This window comes from Symphalangus syndactylus, chromosome 7 (assembly GCF_028878055.3).
Source record: "Symphalangus syndactylus isolate Jambi chromosome 7, NHGRI_mSymSyn1-v2.1_pri, whole genome shotgun sequence".
In the NCBI taxonomy this organism is placed as follows: domain Eukaryota; kingdom Metazoa; phylum Chordata; class Mammalia; order Primates; family Hylobatidae; genus Symphalangus; species Symphalangus syndactylus.
In genome coordinates, this window is record NC_072429.2 from 139,464,625 (window position 1) to 139,485,322 (window position 20,698).

The following is a 20,698-nucleotide window of genomic DNA, read 5'->3' on the forward strand; positions in this document are numbered from 1 at the left end:
AAAAAAAAAAAAAAGATATAAAGCAATATTGAAAGTGGACATAACAAGGACAGTGCCATTTGCGTATCTTACGTTTTATATAATTGATTTATAATGGCAAGAAAAAGACCTCTAATAAAAGTTACACATTAGGCCAGGTGCAGTGGCTCATGCCTGTAATCCCAGCACTTTGGGAGGCTGAGGCGGGCAGATCACCTGAGGTCAGGAGTTCGAGACCAGCCTGGCCAACGTGGCGAAACCCTGTCTCTACTAAAAATACAAAAATTAGCCATGTGTGGATGCGTGCGCCTGTAATCCCAGCTACCCAGGAGGCTGAGGCATGAGAATCGCTGGAACCCGGGAGGCAGAGGCTGCAGTGAGCTGAGTATGCGCCACTGCACTCTAGCCTGGGTGACAGAGTGAGGCTCTGTCTAAAAAAAACAAAACAAAACAAAAATTACACATTAGTACTAACATTGTAGAAGTGAGAGTGTGAACGTGAGTACCATTTTACACACCTCCTGAGGTTGGAGATCCTTTGAAACGAAAGCAGCACCAGCTGCTGACTGCAGGCCTCTCTGTGGCCACCTCTGCCTGCCTGCCCGCCTCACCGCCTGCTCCACCTGCCAGCCTCCCAGGCCCTTCTGACAACAACCTGTCCAGCACAGTCCCTGCCACCTGCTCTGTGTCTAGCCCTGTGCCGAGTCCCCTGCTGCTGGTGGGCAGTGGAACGTTTGTCCCTGATGCTACACTGCACACGCTCCGGCACCCCTTTCCTGATGTGTGACTGGTGGTGTCACAGGGACCCAGGGGAGTGAGGGCATCTGTCTCCATGGGTCTGCTAAGGACACAGCAGCAGTGGCAGCCTTGGGCCATAAATAGCTCACCAGAGAAGCATCCCCCGTTAGAAAGATTTTGGGTAGAAAGTTCAGGGAGAAGAGTTTGCCCAGGAAACACGCCCGGGAGGCCCTGGTGGGTGAGGCTCCCCCACCAGGAGGGAAGACGGAACAGAGGGCACACGCAGGCAGGGCACGGCCCCAGGCCCATCTCGCTAGCCCTGGCAAAGCAAGCCAACACTGGGACAGGCGCTTTGTACCAAGAAGTGCCACAAACCCTGCACGCACTCCATCGCCTGCTTCTCAACAACCCTTTGAACAGCAAAACCCACTCTCAGCTCCCGGGCTGCAGGCTGGACCTGGCCCACAGGCCACGGTTCACCAGCCCCTATTCCTTCTGTCAGGCATGTGAACAACGTGACATTTTTAAATATTTCCAATGGAATATTAAAGGTACGTACAAAGTTCATAGCAAATCCTCAAACTCTAGCGTTCGAATCCTTTAGGAAGGGATATTCAAGTCCTTACTTATACTTTCAAAAACCAAAAGCCCCTCTGATCAAGCTCTCTGCAGGCAGGGACGGCATGTGACTAAGGTTCCTCCTGCCCCAGGGCGAGGCTCTGCAGAGCTGGGGAGGGGCAGCTCCTGCCACAGGTGTTCCTGCTCCTGTCAGTGCTCACAAGAATCGCCTTCAGCCAGATGAGGGGCCCCTCATGAAGGAACCCAGAAGAGTCTCGGGGTGATAACCAACACCACGGCAACCTTCTTGGAGCACCCAGTCCTTGGCTGGAGCCTGGCCCTGGCCAGTGATTGCGCAAGGAGGGGACGGCAAGGCTGACTGTGCCAAGTGCTCGTGAATCGACACGAGGCTGCCCCATGTGGCCCCTACAGCAGCTTCCCAGTTGCCTTCTAGCTGCCACCCCACGGTAGCCCCAGCGCCTCATTCCTGCTCAGACCCCACCAAGCTCCAGCCACACCACACCCCCGGCTCCCCAAGGCCCTTGGTGCTCCCTGCTCCTCAGCCCTACCAAATGGGACTTCCTTCTTCTGGGAGGCCCATGCTGACGCCCCCCCCACCACAGACCCCTCTCCCCACCCCAGCGCCTGGCACAGCCTGGGCTCCCCGGTTCCCTGGTACTGCCTGTGTGGGCCCCTCACACCACATCCCACATGCCAGCCAGAGCGCAAGTGTTTGCTGAATGTGGGGATGACACGGCAGACAGCCAAGACTCTGTCCAAAGAAGACTCCCGGCCTTACCTGGATGCCAGCGTGACTACACAGGTAGAAGTCGAACTCGGTGGGGTGGGTGATTTTCGTGTCCACAGTCGTGCCTGCTGGAATGTTTCCACTTTTCCCAACCTTCGGCAACACAGGCATCTCGTTAGACACGGCCAGGGACCGGCAGAGCCAGCAGGCGGGCCAGGCAGCCGCGCCGCCCGTTGGCCAGGGTGCCCTATTTTGAAGTTTTTAAATTGGCTAATACAGGTCCTCGGTAGTATAGTGTTAAATAAAATTTAACAAGTGCTGACCACCAAGTTAAATGAGTTAATGTTCTATGTGGGCTGGGGTTATTTTCCGCCAACTCTCATGAAGGCCCGTGAGTTAAATGCAGTCTTTTCACTGCAGAACGTGCCTTTAATGCCTTAAGAGTCCCTCACTACTGTTGGTGCTATTTTGATTTGAGGTCAAGATGGAAACTGTCACCAACATACAAATCTAAAGCTAAACCAGGTGACTGGCTGCGGACGGGCCATCGTCTGAGCACAAGCATACCGGCGCTCGAGGCAGAGGCGCTGGGGGGCTCTAAACGCTGTCAGGAGCGCCTGTGCTTTGCTGGTGTCTTGCTCCCAGCACCTGACAGAGCAGGGCGGCCCCATCAGAGACTGTCCCAGAGGCCAGGGGCGGTACCTATAACCATTCAATGGTTTAATTACAAGGTCACAAGCATGGACCAAAGTCAGCCAAGATGCAGGCATGGCCACCACAGCAGCAAACCCCCACCCCACAAGCCCCGCTCCAGCATTTAGCAGGGTCCCTGATGAATGTTTTCTAGTTGTACACATTTTAAATATACATACAAAAAAGAATCTCCAGTGTGTTCCCTTCTTTGCAATTTTTTTTTTTTGAGATGGAGTCTTGCTTTGTCACCCAGGCTGGAGCACAATGGCGCAGTCTCAGCTCACTGCAACCTCTGCCTCCCAGGTTCAAGTGATTCTCCTGCCTCGGCCTCCCGAGTGGCTGGGACTACAGGCATGTGCCACCACGGCCGGCTAATTTTTGTATTTTTAGTACAGACGGGGTTTCACTATGTTGGTCAGGCTGGTCTTGAACTCCTGACCTCGTGATCTGCCCGCCTCGGCCTCCCAAAGTGCTGGGATTACAGGCATGAGCCAGCGCATCCGGCCCTAATATCTCTTTTCAAAGTAGGTTTGGATTTTGTTCATCTGCTTTATTTCTTCTTCAGTTTCTACCTCATTATTTTCCATTCCAGGATGGAGAAGTGGCGTGTAGGTGTCACCAGGAGCAAGCTGACTTCAGAGCCCTCCTGCCTCCTGGCAACAGAGATCTGGGGGCTGCAGCGGGGAGGAAGGGGGACAGGGGAAGGCACCCAAGGCATGAGTGCCTCAGCCTTCCCTTGACTCCTGGGGACTGAGGTCTCTTATTCCCATCCTTCCTATGTCTTTAGGCTTCTTTGATCACTCTCTTTCTTGTTGTACAACACATTCATCTAAATCTACAGACTGCACTGTTTTAGCTGCATTGCATAAGGCTTGACAGGACATTCTTGATTTTGTTAGGTTCTGAGTACTTTGTGATTTCTATTCTTGTTACATGTTTAATGCATGAGCTACTCAGCAGTGAATTGCAAGTTGAAAACATTCAACTTCGTTTCTACTGTTGATTTAAAATTTAATTGTATAATTATTAAAAAAATATGGCTTGAGTCTGAAGTTTGGAAAGCTCCTGAGACTTCCTTTGTCCTGACAGAACTTTTATAACCCTTCCATGTGAACTCAGCTATTTGTAGGGAAGATTCTATCTAGCTATTAGACCTGGCTTGGCTTGTTCATTTCACTTTTCCAATTTTCAGTTTCTTTTTTTTTTCTTTAAGACAGGTTAGAGTGCAGTGGTGCAATCACAGCTCATTGCAGCCTCAACCTCCTGGGCTCAAGCAAGTCTCTTGCCTCAGCCTCCTGAGTAGCTGGGACCATAGGTGTATGCCACCATACACAACTAATTTTTAAATTTCTTTTAGAGATGGGGTTTCACTTTGTTGCTGAGGCTGGTCTTGAACTCTTGGTCTAATACGATCCTCCTACCTTGGCCTCCCAAAGTGGTGGGATTACACGCATGAGTCACCATGCCTGGCCCCAATTTTTTTTTCCTTAGTTTTTCATTTTTGTCTTGAAACAGTATAGTAAGAGCTGTGTAAAAATATCCATCTTTGATAGCGTGTTCATCAATTTCTCCTTAAAATTCTGTGAGTTTTTGCTTTACTTTTTTTTTTCTTTACATAATTTGGTGTTAGGTACATTCAAGCTCATTAGTTGCTGTATCTTTTTGGTGAATCATTCCACTTATTTATTTATTTATTTTTGGGTATTTTTTTTTTCTTTTTTGAGACAGTCTCACTCTGTCCCCCAGGCTGGAGTGCAGTAGCACAATGTCGGCTCACTGCAACCTCTGCCTCCCAGGTTTAAGTAATTCTCTTGCCTCAGCCTCCCAAGTACCTGGGACTACAGGCGACCGCCACCACGCCTGGGTAATTTTTCGTATTTTTAGTAGAGATGGGGTTTCGCCATGTTGGCAGGCTGGTCTCGGTCTCCTGACCTCAGGTGACCCATCTGCCTCGGCCTCCCAAAGTGCCGGGATTACGGTCGTGAGCCACCGTGCCTGGCCTGGTGAATGATTCCTTTTACTGTGATAAAATATCCTTTTTCCTCACTGTGATGCTTAACTTCTGTTTCGCCTTCCATTTGCACAGTAAACCTTCCCTGTGTCCTTGCACGGGTGTGCCTGTAGGGAGTCTAACACTCTTAAGTATTCTTTCCTGGGTGCCAAGTGGATGATAACTCTCTGCCTTCTGGCCCTGCCTTGACCAGGTGAAGGTCTCCTGGTTCAGTCCAAGGCCTCCTTTCTGGGCAGGTCTCTTTCCTTAGGCAACTACCTTGATGTTATGCAGTTAGGACAATGTGGATAGGTGTGAGTTTATTTTTACTTATCCTACGAGGAATACGGAAAACACTTTTAACCTGGGTCTCCTATCTTTCGTCAGCTGTGGAGAATTCTCAGCTGTTCTTTCTACAACTCTTGCTCCTCCTCATTCTCCTTCCGGAACCCCTGTGAGATGACCTGTGGCACTTCAACGCCGCCACCTCTCCTCCCCTCCTCAGCACCACCTTCCAGCCCTGCCACAGGGACCTGCTGGGAGGGTCCGAGTTTGCACCACTCTGCCAATTCTTTACGACTGCACAGCTCCTTGCTGTGACTTCTAACTGGGACTTTTTCAGAGCCACCTCTTTTGGTAATCTATTAGATAAGTGACATCTTGTGCCTAGACCTAGCCTAGGCCTATGGGATTTATAAATTAAGACTTTTTGGTGGGGCACAATAGTTCACACCTGTAATGCCAGCACTTTGGCAGGCTAAGGCAAGAGGATGGCTTGAGCCCAGGAGTTTGAGACCAGCTTGGACAACATAGTGAGACCCTGTCTCTACAAAAAATTAAAAAAAAAAATTAGCCAGGTGTGGTGGCGCATGCCTTAGTCCTAGCTACCAGGGAGGCTGAGGTGGGAAGATCACTTGAGCCCAGGAGCTAGAGGCTGCAATGAGCTATGATCGCAGCACTGCACTCCAGCCTGGGTGACAGAGCCAGACCCCATCTTAAAACACAACAAAACCCTCCAAAACAACAACAAAAAAGCCTTCACCAAATCAAGGACAGCCTTCTCTAGTGCCTAAACCTGGGTCCCCATGAAGCCCCTTGGAGAACAGAGTCACCCTAGAGCCTGGGACAGCGGCACTGTGGCCAGCAGGTTCTCTGTGAGTGTGCTCGGGGTGTGGGGCTGAGGGGAGAACCGTGCCCCCTGCCTGGAGTCATGCAGAAACTCACCCGCTCGTTCTTGTCAGTGCAGAAGAGCCGGGTGTGGTGCCTCTTCTGCACCACGATGAAGGTGATCCCGGGCTGGTAGTCTTTTTCCAGCTTGATACAGGCCTCACGGATGGCCAGCAACTCGTGGTGGAGAACCTAGGGGCACGGGAGGGAGGAGGTCGTGCTTAAAGATGGTAGTGCATGTGAGCAACGGTCCCAAGTGCGGGTTCTGGGTTTAGAACACCCAGCCGTGGTGATTCCGAGAGACAATGAGTGTGTTCACGGGGAGGTGAAAACACAGGAGGGCTGAAACCATCCTCTCTGCAGGGAGGACTGGATGCAGGAGGAAGGGGCTTGGCACTCAGAAATGGAAAGAATACTTCCCCTGGAGGGCCCAGGAGGTTCTGTGTATGCAAGGGGCGCAGCCAACGCCAGGGATGCGGGCTGGGCTCTGAGCTGAGAAGGCACATGCAGAGGCCAAGCTCCTGCAGAAGCTCAGGGCAGGCTTTGGGCTGGGCGCGGTGGCTCACGCCTGTAATACCAGCACTTTGGGAGGCCAAGGTGGGCGGATCACAAAATCAAGAGATCGAGATCATCCTGGCCAACATGGTGAAACCCCGTCTCTACTAAAAATACAAAAATTAACTGGACGTGGTGGTGGGCGCCTGTAGTAGTCCTAGCTACTTGGGAGGCAGAGGCAGGCGAACTGCTTGAAACTGGGAGGTGGAGGTTGCAGTGAGCCGAGATCCTGCCACTACACTCCAGCCTGGTGACAGCGAGAGTCTGTCTCAAAAAAAAAAGCTCAGGGAACGCTCCAGCCAGGAAGTGCCGGTGGGGCAAGGTGTATCCATTCTGTCCTCCCAGGAGGCCATGGGTCTCGGGAACGAGCTCTGCTTCCACTCTGCACTGGGAAGGCAAACGCGGGAGCTGGGCTGCGTGCCATCCCGCCTCCTGATCAAGCGGGCGAGTTTCTGAGCTCCTGGGGCAGCCACCGAGGATGTCTTCCCACCACACTGGGTGGGGCTCCTCCCCAACAGCCCCAGGGCGGCTTTCTGCTTTTCTTGCTAACACCTCCCAAGGAAGCAACCATGTGGCATGGCAAGGGGTGGGGAGGAATCAGCTCTAGCCATCGGGAGAAACATTCAGGGCACCCGTCGCCCGGGTTCCAGGCCAAGATGGACTCATTCCTGCCCACAGGTCACCTTGATCTGGGGGTGCTGCGTGTGCTCTCAACCAAAGACAGCGACGAAACTCCCCTCACCCCTCTGTGATGGCTTCCCTGCCTGTCTGGACCCGGCAGTGGCTGTCCCTCTCTCTACATCCAGACAGTGGCCGCGTCCTGGCAACCCTACCTTCAACAGAGCTGCCACCTATCCCTCCTCCCGGCCCTGCCTCCACACTTCTCACACTGCAGACAGCATCCTCAGACGCGATGAGCTCCCCGCCTCGCAGAGACACCCGACAGCTCTCCACAGCCTGCAAGGCAAAGCCAAGCCCTCGGGAGGCCCCCAGATGGAGCTCTGCTCTGCGAGTCAGCGGGACTCAAGCGTCTCTCCCTCATCGCTTGGTCTCCAGGCCCATACCCACCCCTCCTCCTCTCCCTCTGTCCTGCCTCAGTGTCACGTGTCAGGGTCTCGACAGCCCCGTGTCCCATCTCCTCCCCGGGACCCCCTTCCATGCTGTGACCAGATCAGCCTTGGGGCCGAATGAAAGCCACATCATTCTTGCCATTCATCGAGTGTGGTTCTGCTGCACAAACAGGTGAATTACAGGCCCCGGAGAAAGGGAGGGAAGGTTCCAAGAGGCGCCCACCTGCTGGAACTGCCCTTCGGAGACGCCGTCGCGGTAGAAGATGATGCGGGTGGGCTTGAAGCGCGTGGACTTGTAGAACTGGATGAGGAGCTCGCGGACCATGGCGGCCAGGTCTTGTATGATCTCCTGCCGGTGCTGCTGCACGCGCACGGTGGCGCAGTAGCGATTGGGGTGGGCGTCCATGCTGCCCACCACCTGCAGGAACAGGCAGTGAGTGTGGTCAGGGGTTCCCAAAACGTTCCTCTCCTGGGCATGTGCCTGGACTCTCGGGAAGATGGGGAGAGAAGTGTCCCCACCCTGGAACTCATCTCACAGTCAAGTGACAATGGCTGGCTGGGTGTGAACTCAGCCTTTAGGCTTTTGGTGTCTGGCAATAGTGTTCGTAAATAAAATACGTCCTGAAGTACAAAAATTTGCCAAGTTACATAGTTTAAAAAAAAAAAAAAAGGCCGAGTGCAGTGGCTCACACCTGTAATCCCAGAACTTTGAAGGCCAAGATGGGCGGATCACCTGAGGTCAGGAGTTTGAGACCAGCCTGGCCAACATGGTAAAACCCTGTCTCTATTAAAAATATAAAAATGAGCTGGGCGTGGTGGTGCATGCCTGTAATCCCAGCTACTCGGGAGGCTGAGGCAGGAAAACTGCTTGAACCCAGGAGGCGGAGGTTGCAGTGAGCCAAGATCACACCATGCACTCCAGCCTGGGCAACAGAGTGAGACTCTATCTCAAAAACAAAAACAGATTAGAACTATCCTCTGCTTGGGATCAGATGTGGCTGAATTAATCAGTCCAAAGAAGGCAACGGGTGGGGGTGTCCCTATTTCTTCCAAAGAAACTACAAGCACATCAACACAGAGCATCCCGAAGGCACACCAGCCATGCGAGCAGCCACCGGAAGGTGTCAGCCACAAAGAGGGCAGACAGAGAGAGCCCAGCACGGCTCTGCGGTTCTCTGTCGGGGGGCCCAGGGAGCGTGAGGGATGAGGTGGCCCAGCCCACGGAGGGAACCGGGTAGATCTCCACGTGCCACTCCACTCCCTGGCTGGGGAAGGCGAAGTCCTTAAATTTTGAAAAACACTGATGGAAATAAAACCTCTCACGTCACTGAAAAATAGGAACTGCCTCTTGGCAATCTGCCTCCTTCTTCGTCAATCCTTACAGAACAAGTTCTTTCCCAGTTAATTCTCCTACTATTCCATGTCCTTTGTCCTGCCTTGGGCTATAATTTTTCTCTTAAACCAAGAGAAAAATAAATAAACTCTGTAATGTTTCCAGTTGGTATAAACAGAAATACATTAACATAAACAGAAATCTGTTCCTATTGATTGAGAATTGTGGGGATAGGGGATGAACACACAGATTTCTCTGTTCCTGAAAACTTGAAAAACAAACAAACAAACAAACAAAAAAACAGCCTAAGGCTCCAAAAGCCCAAGATATAGTTGAATGTTTCATAACATTTGTACAGAAAAACACAAAGCTAATGGGGACCAGGTGAGGTGGGGACAGGGGAGGGCGCCAGCCCGCTGTGCTGCGGGCTTTCCCCAGCTGCAGGACCCTCGGGGGCTCCCCTCTGTGCCCTGGCTCCCTCCTGGGCACACTGGTGCCCAGCTGTAGCTCGGTGACGGTCATGCGGTGCTTCACCATCAGAGGAAAGGGCTGAAAATGGCTCAGCATGGCCAGGTGCAGTGGCTCACGCCTGTCATCCCAGCACTTTGGGAGGTTGAAGCAGGTGGATCACCTGAGGTCAGGAGTTCAAGACCAGCCTGGCTAACACAGTGAAACCCCCATCTCTATAAAATACAAAATTTAGCTAGCCATGATGGCAGGTGCCTGTAATCCCAGCTACTCAGGAGGCTGAGGTGGGAGAATTGCTTGAACCTGGGAGGCGAAGGTTGCAGCGAGCTGAGATCGCACCATTGCAATCAATCCAGCCTGGGTGACAGTTACTCTGTCTCAAACAAAACAAAACAAAACAAAAACAAAAATAGAAACAAAAAAACCCACACAACAACAACAACAAAAACAACTCAGCAAAGTGAGCAGTGGTGTATGTGTGGGAGTGGTGGGGTTGTGATTATTGGGCCAAGTGGCAAGAATTAGTTGATGCAATGTGAATTTCCTAAAGCAAGTGTGCCCTGAATAACACCAGAGCACATATCATGTTGCTTTTCTTCCACCTGGGGCAGCTCGAATGGCTTTCTTGTGTCCCAGATAGATTCTCTTGATCCATATTCTCTCCCAACTAATGAAATAATAATGGTAGCATTTTCTTTTTCTTTTTTGAGAGAAAATCTCACTTTGTTGACCAGGCTGGAGTGCAGCGGTGCAATCTCTTCTCGCTGCAGCCTCGACCTCTTGTGCTCTGGCAATCCTCCCACCTCAGCCTCCTAGGTAGCAGGAACTACAGGCACACGCCACTACCTCCAGTTATTTTTGTAGAGATGGGCGTTCGCCATGTTGCCCAGGCTGGAATGTAAGCATTTTCTGAGCATCTACTATGTGCCAGGCACCGTGCCAGGGGCTTAACTACATCATTTCCTAATTCTCCCATGAGGTCAACATTTGTTTCCTCATTTTACACCCAAGAAAGTTCTGAAACATTAAGCTCATTGTCCAAGAGAAACAAGAAAATAGAAGCAGCACGGGCCTGTCTGAGGTTCGGGGCTGTGTCCAAAGCCGGAGTTTTCATGCTGTGGGGGCACAGGGGTCATCACACCCTAGGCTACCACCCCCCAGGCTACCACCCCCGAGTCAGGCCCCCATGTGAAAGGGGGCCTCCTGCACTTCAGACCTCCCAAAGGGCTGGGATAGGCATAAGCCCCTATGCCCCACCTCTGACTGCTTCTTAGAACTTATTTTGTGTCATTCTAGTGTCCCCTCCAAACACCTCTCTCCCACACGACCCCGGCCGTCCCTACCGCAGCTTAGTGAGACCCCATGCCTTTCAGGAAGGACCCCTGGCCACGCTGTGACAGTGGGACTTCGACAGGGTCCTGCATGTTGTCAATGGAAGACCCACGGGGAAGTGCTGACACTCACGGCGGCAATGGAGGGCTTCTTCCCGTCCCCGGCGGGGGGATGAGTGACGTCCGCTCCCAGAAAGATGACGGGCTGCTGGAACACTGGCGGCCTGAGGAGAGGAGTGGCGTCAGGGGCCACGGTGAGACACATCTGGACCTCTGACCCTAGCAGGTGCCACTATCACCTTTTGGAGGTGGTCAGTGTATCATATCATGGTAATGCTTTTGAAAAGAATCCTTATCTTTTAACAGGAATACTAAAAACCTTGCAGATTAAATGATACAAGGTCTGAAATCTGCTTCAGAACAGCCAGGGGTTGGGGGGCTTGGGTGGAGTGTACTCCAGACCAGACGGGCCAGGGGCTGAGAGCTGTTGAGGCTGGGCCTCAGGCCCAGGAGGGCTCACCCTTCCACCCTCTACTCCCTCTGCAGCCTCACCCACGCCAGGGTTTCTCACCGCCACCCTTGGCACCACCAATGCCTGGGGCCAGCTCGCTTTTTGTTGGGGCAGGGGGCTGTCCTGAGCATGGGCAGACGCTAAGAGGCCTCCACCCACTGGATGCCAGTAGCACTCCATCTAGCCTGACACCCCAACATGTCTCCAGACATGACCACACGTCCCCTGGCAGCAAAACCACCCCATGGGGAACTTTCAGACCCTGAGTATATCCCAGCGGTGACTTCTCCGGGAGGCAGCACGCACAGGGGCAGGGACAGGCATGTGGGCCTCGGGCTCTCCGAGGAAAGGCAGAGGTGGTGACAGCACCTCCCTCCCGGGTTGAGAGTGCACCACCCCTCACCCCACCCAGCCTTGCTCGGCTGCTGCAGGCAACATCAGGAAGCGTCAGAAGTGGCCGTTCTGCCAGCCCTGCCTGTTGGAAACCGGGTACATGGGGCCCTCGCCTCTGCTGCCCTCTCCCCGCATCCATTTCCCCACATGCCTGTGACTCACTCTCCGCCCACATCCTCTCACTCCCATCGCCTGCCTTGCGGCAGAGCTCCCTGACTCAGCCGAACCCATCACTGCTTGCACTGGCTCCCAGGCCCCTTCTAGTCAGACCTCTCACGGCCATAGCAACAAGGCTCCTCTTCTGAAGGTCACCGATGACCTCTGCATGACCCAGACCCACGGCCGAGCCTCAGGCCTCGCTGCGTCTGGCCCGCTGCAGGACACACTTCCCTTGGTGCCTAGGGCCCTGCGGCCGGCCTCCCTGCCCAGCCTCTCCCATCTCCGCTGGTGGTTCCTCCCTCTCCAGGCCTTGAACTCCAGCCTTCTCCAGGGCCCAGGGCTTGGAATACCACCTGTCTGCTAAGGATTCCTGGATCCTGTCTCCCCTGACGCCAGCCTCCTGGTTCCCACCATCCACTCATCAGCTGCACTCAAATGCCCTGCAGAGGCTGTGGGGTCCAGTTCACCCATGCCCAGTGCTCACCCTCCCTACAGCCTCCCCGTCTAATGACGACGGGGTCTCTCCTGCAGCCCAGGCCAAGGGCCTTGATTTTTCCTTCACGCACAGCCCAATCCCACCTGCCAGAAAGTCCCAGGGCTCTATCTTCAAAACATCTCAGAGTCTAGGTGCTCCCACTCTGTGCCCCTGCCCTGGCCTGGCCCAGGCCACCAGCCCCTCTGGACTTCATGGAGCCAGAGGTGGCCACACTGTTAGTCGGGTGCCTCCAACGGCCCCAGCTCACCCCAGCTCACCAGAGGGAGCCTTTGTTCCCCAGCATTCCCAAGGCTGCACGTGGGCGGGCCTGTCTCCTGTCTGCTCTCAGGGTCCTCCCACAGCTCTGCTGTGCACCTGCCGCCTGTACAATGGGCTCATGACCTGGGTGCCTCCACCAGGACTTCCGGCCCGGTGCTGCCCGCTTATGGCCCAAACTCCCTGCACACAGTAGGCACTCAATATATACAGAACCTGTTGACTGAGGAACAGCACTTTCAGTTCCCAGCCAGCTCTGGATTGGTCTTCGCTCATTCCCATGAACCTGTTTCCCCGCTGAGCCCGCACCCACGCTCACAGCCGTTCAACTCGGAATCCAGGTTCTTCCCATGTTACCACCCTGCTCCCTGATGAATTCAATGGACTGTTTCTGGGTGCAACTCGGTGGCTCTCAAAACCTGGTCCCCCGTGCAGCAGCATCGGCACTGTGTGTGTCCACTTGCTAGGGATGGAAATTCCTGGCCCTGATCAGTCCTGTTGAGTAGGACACTCGGGAACGAGCCCCGCTGGGGTTCAAGAGCTGCTCAGGTGTGAGGACGCTCTGGTGACCCAACACAGGCCTGTGCACACAGCAGGGGCTCACCACTGCCCACTTTCCAAATACAGAGGGTCACTGCCTTAAGGCAGTTCGATTTAGGATTCTTAACTCTGTGGCGGTGTGCCAGTGATGCAGATGGAGCGCACTGCCTGGCTTAGGACGGCTTTATCAGCCGAGCCCCACTGTGACTGGGAGCTCCAGCAGATTCACGCCACAGGGGCTGCCTATCGCCTCCAGTTCCCTCCTGCCCAAATGCACAAATCATCTGATTCTACGTATTCTCCATTGTTGTCGTCCAAATGTTAAGACAACTGCCAGGGTTGGCAAAGATGCCTGTCGTCGTGTGGAGACATCTTTCTTGCCTACATCACAGGTTGGTGCCTTTGGAGGAGGGGAAGAAGCAAACCCTGGCCCTGCCCTGGAATACTTGGATGCTCAGCTGGTCAGGAGGTGCCAGAGGAGGGTGCAGCTCCATCACCCCCAACCCCCGTCCCCGGTGGTCAGCCCTGGGCCTCTGAGACTGGCAGGTGGCCAGCGCTTGGCCACATATCCTGTCCTGGCCTGGGAGCTGCCAACAGTGTGCTCCGATGAGGAGCTTTTCAGTCTGAAGTCCCAGCACGACACAGCATCCATGACTAGCCTAGCGTGGGAAGCATGGGGGGGCCCTGGTCCACACGGTGGCTGCTGCTGCTGAGCCAGGGAAGCCCATCTCCATCTCCTGGCCATACAAGGCATGCCCTGCTCTGCCTTGCCCACTGGGATTCAAGGCACAAATTTCTCTGTCTGGAAACCCGGCCACAGTGCTCAAACTCCTGCAGACGCCCCTGGTCCCCAGCAGAGCATAAGCAGCCAGATCTATGTCTGACATCTTTGCTGTGGCCAGGACGGTGCTGGGCCCAGGTGAGGGGACCCTGCCCCCTGCCACCTGCATACCGCACCCCAGCTTGTCAGGCGTCCCACCGTGCCCTGGTCCGCAGGTGAGGTAAAGGGGCCGGGCCTCACCTGCCCTGAGGCAGCAGGATGTTGTTCACGCCTCCCAGCTTGACGTTGATCTTCAGGCAGAGGTTGGACAGGGTCTGCGGCGTGGTCCTCTGCACGTTCTTCATCTGCACGCACTGCGTGGCCATCCCCAGCACTGTGTCTCCCACGCGCTTGACCTCAGCTAAGGGACATGAGAGGCACACACACAGCTCTGCTGGCGCCCCTTCCTCAGCTGGCCCCGAGAGCGGCAGCTGCCACCAGCCCTCTTGCCCCCATCTGGCAAGTGCAACCACGGCAGCTGTGCTCAGCTTTGCGTGTCCCCCTGTCCAAGGTCGGCAATAGAAGAGGGTCACTGGCCCCAAGGGGGACGCCAAGCTCCTTGGAGTCCACACTCCAGCACGGCTGTGCCCGCCTCGCCCAGGCCAGGCCTCCCCTCCCTCAGGGAGGGAAGTTGAGTAAGTCTATCTCATCCCTCCAATTTACCAACAAGACCATTTAAATGCCTCACCTAGGGCCCCAGGGCAGGAGAGAAAGAGCCCAGCTAAAGGAAAGGCTTCCTGCTTAGGAAGGCCACTTACACTGGCAGGGCATGGTGGCTCACACCTGTAATCCCAGCACTCTAGGAGGCCATGGCGGGCAGATCACCTGAGGTCAGGAGTTCAAGACCAGCCTGGCCAACATGGCAAAACCCCGTCTCTACTAATAATATAAAAATTAGCCAGGCATGGCAGTGTGTGCCTGTAATCCCAGCTACTCGGGAGGCTGAGGCAGGAGAACCGCTTGAACTCAGGAGGGAGAGGTTGCAGTGAGCCAAAATCACACCACTGCACTCCAGGCTAGGAGACAGAGCCAGCCCTTGTCTAAAAAAAAAAAAAAAAAAAAAAGAAAAAGAAAAAAAGGAAGGTCACTCACCTCACACCACAGTGCTCTGGCTGCAAGCAAATGCTTGGGTGGTTAAAAATAAAAACACTGGCACCCTCAAAATCCTTGGCAGATGTAGACCCGACATCAAAGAGCTCCATGGACCCACCCCCCGCTATTCCTGGTCTCTTTCATGAAGCAACTGGTCAGCTGCTCACTGGGCAGGTCTGGGAAAATGGTGACCCTGGGACAATGTTAGCAGGACGTCAACACCAAGAGCTTTTTCTTCCCTTCTTTTTTTGGGATGTTGAACTTAGAGAAGTGTGGTTTTTACATGTCAATAATCTGTCTGTGGCTGGGCGTGGGGCCCTGTGGGTGACCCCCTGGCATGGACTTTGGCAAAACTCCACAAAATTCTGAGGTGGGCACAGAGGTTACACATGGGCTGAGTCCCGGGCAGGACCTTGCCCTGGTGCAATGCTCTGTGCATTACACTAATGCTCCCCCATCCAGCCAACATGCATGCTGTATGATGGATGGGGTGCCCACCCATGTGCCAAGGCCTGTGCCACCTGAGGGTGCTGACTGCCCAGGACCACGGCATCATACAGGACAACGGGAAGGCCCTGAACACAGTGATCAGAAGTGGCAGTGATGAGAAGCCACCTCTTCTTTCTCAGCCTCCTGAAAGGCCCGAAAGGAGCACCTTTCTCAGTGCGGCAGAAACACAGAGGGGCTTAGGCAGGAACAAACACCCACAGAGACCAGGATGGCTCCCCACAGCCAGCGGGAGCGCCCACACCTACCGTACACGGGTGTCTTGCCGGGCAGGATGACCACCACCAGCTGCAGGCCCGCATACGTGTTCTTCAGGTGCCGGAACATGGGCTCCACGCTGTCCGCCCCCTGGGCGTATTTGCAGAAGCACGGCTGGCCCTGGATGGGCATGCCGGCGTCTCTCGAGATCTTTCTGAGCTGCTCTGTGAAAGACCTGCAGGAGAAGGCTCAGTTCACTACCGCGCACTGGGAATGGCAGAGAACTCAGGCTGACCAGAGGCTCTAACACAAGGGCGTCATTTTCACAAAGCCCAAAGCACTTTCACTGAGGTCAAAATTGTTCTGAAAGTCCTGGATGAGGCCAGAATTCAGGGCTATATCTCCTGACACATACTAACTCATGAGAAAGGTTAAGTGTGCTCAACATACATGTAAGCGCACTCAAAAGTCACGTGCGGCTAAGTTGCCACCGTTAACACAGCAGCCTTTAAACCGTGCTCACGCTGCCTCGCGGCTGTGGTGGCCCCAGGGCGGTGATGCGATGCTGTCCCTGTAAAGCTGCTGAGCAGTGCCTGGAGCTCCTGTGAAGAAGGCCAGCGCTCTCCCCACGCGGAGGCCAGGCACTGTCAGAGTGAGGGAGGTTTTCAGCTCACTGTCCTTTTGGATCTGCCCCCCAGTAGTTCTGATGGGCATAACTCGGACTGTATGACATCATCACGAGAGAAAACAGCAGCCCGCAGCCCGAGGAGTGCCAGCAGCTGGCGACGGTCAGCCTTGTGAAGCTGGGGCGGGGTGGGAGGCAGGGCAGCGGCTTCTATTTTAAGCTGAAGACTAAGAATCATGTCACCTTCTACAATAAGGGCGAGGACACGGCACTCCAACCCAGCCAGTGTCCAATTTCCTGTACATTAGATCAGGTCAAGAAACACGTGCATGTCCACCCGTATCTTCAGCTCCAGGCCAAAGTGAAGGAAGGGGCCAAGGACAGAAGAAGGGGCAGGAGGCGACCCCGTGTTCAGAACTAACCTACTTCAGTTTGCTTCCCAAACCCCCTCTCTAGGCTTCCACCTCCTCTGCCAGCAGTGTGGACACAAGGTGGCCTCAGAAGGACAGATGGCCACTCGCCAGCAAGACGTCAGCTCCGAGGGCCATGCCCCCGTTCACAGCCAGCCCTTGCTGGAACTGTTCAGGGACCGGCTACACCTCGCAGGATGGAGTTGTCCCCTGCTGCCCCCACAGGGCAGGGAAGCAAAGACTTTATGTTCCCTTTGAAGTTTGGCACAAAGGCACGAGCCACCCTGCTGTGTGCTCCCGACACAGTCCCACTGGGCCCGTACCTGGCACAACTGTGCTGGCCGAGGTGAGCGTCCTGGGTGAGGGCAGCCCCTTCCACAGCACTTGGGCCTCCTAGAGGGCCCGGCGTTCACCTGGGCAAGTGGCAGAGACCTGAACCAAAACTTCTCTCCTCTTAATCACTCCCCTTGCCTGGGAAGGAAGATAACACTCCCAGCCTCTCCACCTCTCTATTTCACCATCTCTTCCTATTTTTTTTCTTGAGATGGGGTCTTGCTTTTTCACCCAGGTTGGAGTGCAATGGTGTGTGATCTTGGCTCACCGCAACCTCCAGCCTCAGTGCCCCGAGTAGCTGGGACTACAGGTGCACCACCACGCTTGGCTAATTTTTGTATTTTTCGTAGAGGTGGGCTGGTCTCAAACTCCTGACCTCAAGTGATCCTTCTGCCTCAGCCTCCCAAAGTGCTGGGGATTATAGGCATGAGCCACTGTGCCTGACCCATCTCTTCCTGATTCTGTCTTCATTTTCTCCTTCTAATTTACACAAATATGGAGCTAAAATTTTTTTTAAAGTGACTGTAGTTCATTGAATCCAATTATCTCTTTTGCCCCTACTTACAAATTTCCTTCAGATCCTGTTTGGTTTTGTCTACGGTCTGCGTTACTTCTCCATGCTCACTGCAAGGGTGGGTCCCAGGAGTGACAGGGGCACCGATGGGGCCAGCATGTCTTGCCCTGGCCCAGCCAATGGTATTTGACAGGGAAAGGCTGATGAACCCTGACATCAAAACCCATACCAGCACCCTCATCCCCACCCCAACCAGAGTCAGCCCTGCAAGTGGTCACTCGAGCTGCCCATCGGGCAAGACCCCCAGGCCGGAGCCTCTGCCTGTGGCAGGCTTACTTCAGATGGACTTCCGTGCACTGGCGCTGGGGAGCGAAGCACGCGATGGCCCACACCTTGATCTCAATGCCCGTGTGGAACTGCTTGTTCCGCATGTCCCAGACGCCCTGGACAGGAGTTGCGATCGCTTTATTCTGCAAATGGCAAAAGGTTCAGGGTGAGAAAAAAATGGAAAACATATTCCTTCAACCTTAGACTTTGTCACTCTCACTGTTGGTCCCCCTGACCAACAATGGCTTCCCAGGGAAAGAACTTTTGTGTTGTCTCCTGTCTCTGACCTGCCTAGTGATGCAGACAACCAGCAGGATCGGTAGATGGATGGATTGGTGGAAGATGGGTGGGTGGATGGTTGATGGGTGGGTGGATGGTTGATGGGTGAGTGGATGGTTGATGGGTGAGTGGATGGCTGATGGGTGGATAAGGTAGGTGGGTGGTCGGTTGATGATTGGTGGATAAGACGGGTGGGTGGATGGTTGATGGGTGGATACAGTGGGTGGGTGGATGACTGATGGTGGCATAAGGTGAATGGGTAAATGGTTGATGGGTGGATAAGGTGGGTGGGTAGATGGTTGATGAGTGGATAAGGTAGGTAAGTGGATGGAGATGGAGAGATGGATGGATGGATGGAGTTAGATAGAGGATGGATGGGTAAGTAATGAACGGACAGATGGGGGCTAAGCCAGGAGGAGGGAGGCCCAAAGCTCCATCCAACCTCATGAGTAGCCTAGAGGAACAGAAGTGCCTTGCCATGCTACAGGAAGGCCTCCTGTTTTATACAGAGCTTTCCCTCATTTCCCTTCCTCTATCATCAATGACGTGGGAAGGGGAGATCAGAGCTGGGACTGAGCCCATAGCTTTTTCCACTCAGCATGCCACTGCCTGCAGCTGTGTCGGAAATGGGAGCTACTTCCACTTGAGAAGAGAAAGGCGAGCTGTACAAATACGCTGTCAGCTCCCAACTAGACAGGACCAGCCAGCCCTGAGCACTGTCACCTAAGGAATCTTTGAACTGCCTTCAAGTGATTCTCAAGAGAAGGGTGGGCCAGGAAGGGTCCCGTGTGGGAGAGACAGGCACTCCTAGGCCTGGGGGCATTGCTAAAGGATGCGGCTGTGCCTGAGTTGCCGTCATTTACTCTGTAGAGGTTTTTGTTTTTTTAGCAGGAAGCATTTTTCGTACAAAATACAAGCCTGCTGTAGAAATCAGACACGTGGTAGAAATAAATGCCTTGTTTCCTATATTTTTATAACTACTGCCTGTTCCCACCAGCCTCCCTGTGTGCAGACAGCCTGGGGCTCCAGACAGGGAGTGCACACACACGCACGCATGCACACACATGCACGCGCACACACACACACAGCCTCTTACTATACAGGTGCTTCTCAACCTCAGCACAACTGACATCTGAAGCTCAATGATTCTTTGTGACGGAGCTGTCCTGTGCCCTGTAGGCTATCCCACTCACCCCCAAGTTGTGACAATAAAAAATGTCTCCAGACACTGCCAGATGTCCCCTGAGGGGGCAAAATCATCCCTAGTCGAGAACTCCTGCTGTACACATTGCTTTCTGAGGGATATTTTGTTTTTTTGCAGTAACAACAGAGCAGGGGACAGGAATGTTTCCTCATATTATAATGTTTTAGAGATCTGGAAAAATGTATTCATGGATTAACAGAAGCATTACACACTCAGTCAGGTGCAGTGGCTTACACCTGTAATCCCAGCTGAGGTGGGAGGACCGCTTGAGCCCAGGAGTTCAAGACGAGTCTGGGTAACATAGTGAGACCTCGTCTCTACACATTACAAACCTAGCTGGGTGTGGTGGTGTGTCTGTGGTCCCAGCAATTTGAGAGGCTGAGGTGGGAGGATCGCTGGAGCCTGGAAGGTCAGGGCTATCTCTGACACTACAGCCAGGGCAACAGACAAACACTCTGTCTCAAACAAATTACAAGTTTTTTTGTTTGGTTTTTTTTTTTTTTTTTTTTTTTTGAGACGGAGTTTCGCTCTTGTTGCCCAGGCTGGAGTGTAATGGCATGATCTGGCTCACTGCAACCTCCGCCTCCTGACTCAGCCTCCCGAGTAGTTGGGATTACAGTCATGGGCCACCACACCCAGCTAATTTTGTATTTTTAGTAGAGACAGGATTTCTCCATGTTGGTCAGGCTGGTCTAGAACTCCAGACCTCAGGTGATCCGCCTGCCTGGGTCTCCCAAAGTGCTGTGATTACAAGTGTGAGCCACTGCGCCTGGCCTTTTTTTTTGAGACAGTGTCTCACTCTGTTGCCCAGGCTGGAGTGCAGTGGCACAATCTTGGCTCACTGCAACCTCTGCCTCCCAGGTTCAAGCAGTTCTCCTGCCTCATTCTCCCGAGTAGCTGGGATTACAGGTGCGTGCCACCATGCCCAGCTAATTTTTGTGTTTTTTAGCAGAGACAGGGTTTCACCATGTTGACCGGAGGCTGTTCTTGAACTCCTAACCTCAGGTGATCCTCCTGCCTTGGCCTCCCAAAGTGCTGGGATTACAGGCATGAGCTGCAGCGCCCAGCCTATAAGCTCTCTTAATCCCTACATTCTGAGATTTGTGCAAGGTTGGCTTAAACAAGCTCTTCTGTTTTTCAGACAACCACTGCCCTTGCTAAGAGTTGGAAGCCCGAGGGAACAGAAGCCAGCAGGGCTGTGACACGGTGCTGGGTTCAAAAGCCCCGTCCCCCAACAGGGGCCAGGCACTCCTCTGGCCCTCCCTGGGCACCTCCTCCCCGACTCATGAAGGGGAATCATGTGCTCTTCCTCCTGGGCTTGGGCTGTGTTTATACAGCATCTAGGGCCTTGGGGGACAAGCAAGCCAAGGAGGGGCTGAAGGGCCTTGCTCAGACTCCCTTCAGA

The 20,698-nt window shown here is 53.9% G+C and overlaps 1 protein-coding gene across 10 annotated transcripts in view; it reads right to left on the reverse strand.

The window, feature by feature from the left end:
• Positions 1 to 20,698, reverse strand: part of AGO2 (argonaute RISC catalytic component 2) — a 118,601-nt gene that overhangs the window by 13,226 nt on the left and 84,677 nt on the right. For 9 of the 10 annotated variants that reach the window (XM_055287390.2, XM_055287393.2, XM_055287391.2 and 6 more), the window contains 7 exons: positions 17,820 to 17,953; positions 15,652 to 15,836; positions 14,006 to 14,165; positions 10,764 to 10,854; positions 7,722 to 7,916; positions 5,931 to 6,065; positions 2,075 to 2,176 (listed from right to left, as the gene is read on the reverse strand). In XM_055287390.2, the coding sequence (XP_055143365.1) occupies positions 2,075 to 2,176; positions 5,931 to 6,065; positions 7,722 to 7,916; positions 10,764 to 10,854; positions 14,006 to 14,165; positions 15,652 to 15,836; positions 17,820 to 17,953 (1,002 nt within the window). The remainder of the gene's footprint in view (positions 1 to 2,074; positions 2,177 to 5,930; positions 6,066 to 7,721; positions 7,917 to 10,763; positions 10,855 to 14,005; positions 14,166 to 15,651; positions 15,837 to 17,819; positions 17,954 to 20,698) is intronic. The other variant, XM_063643576.1, reaches the window with a different exon arrangement.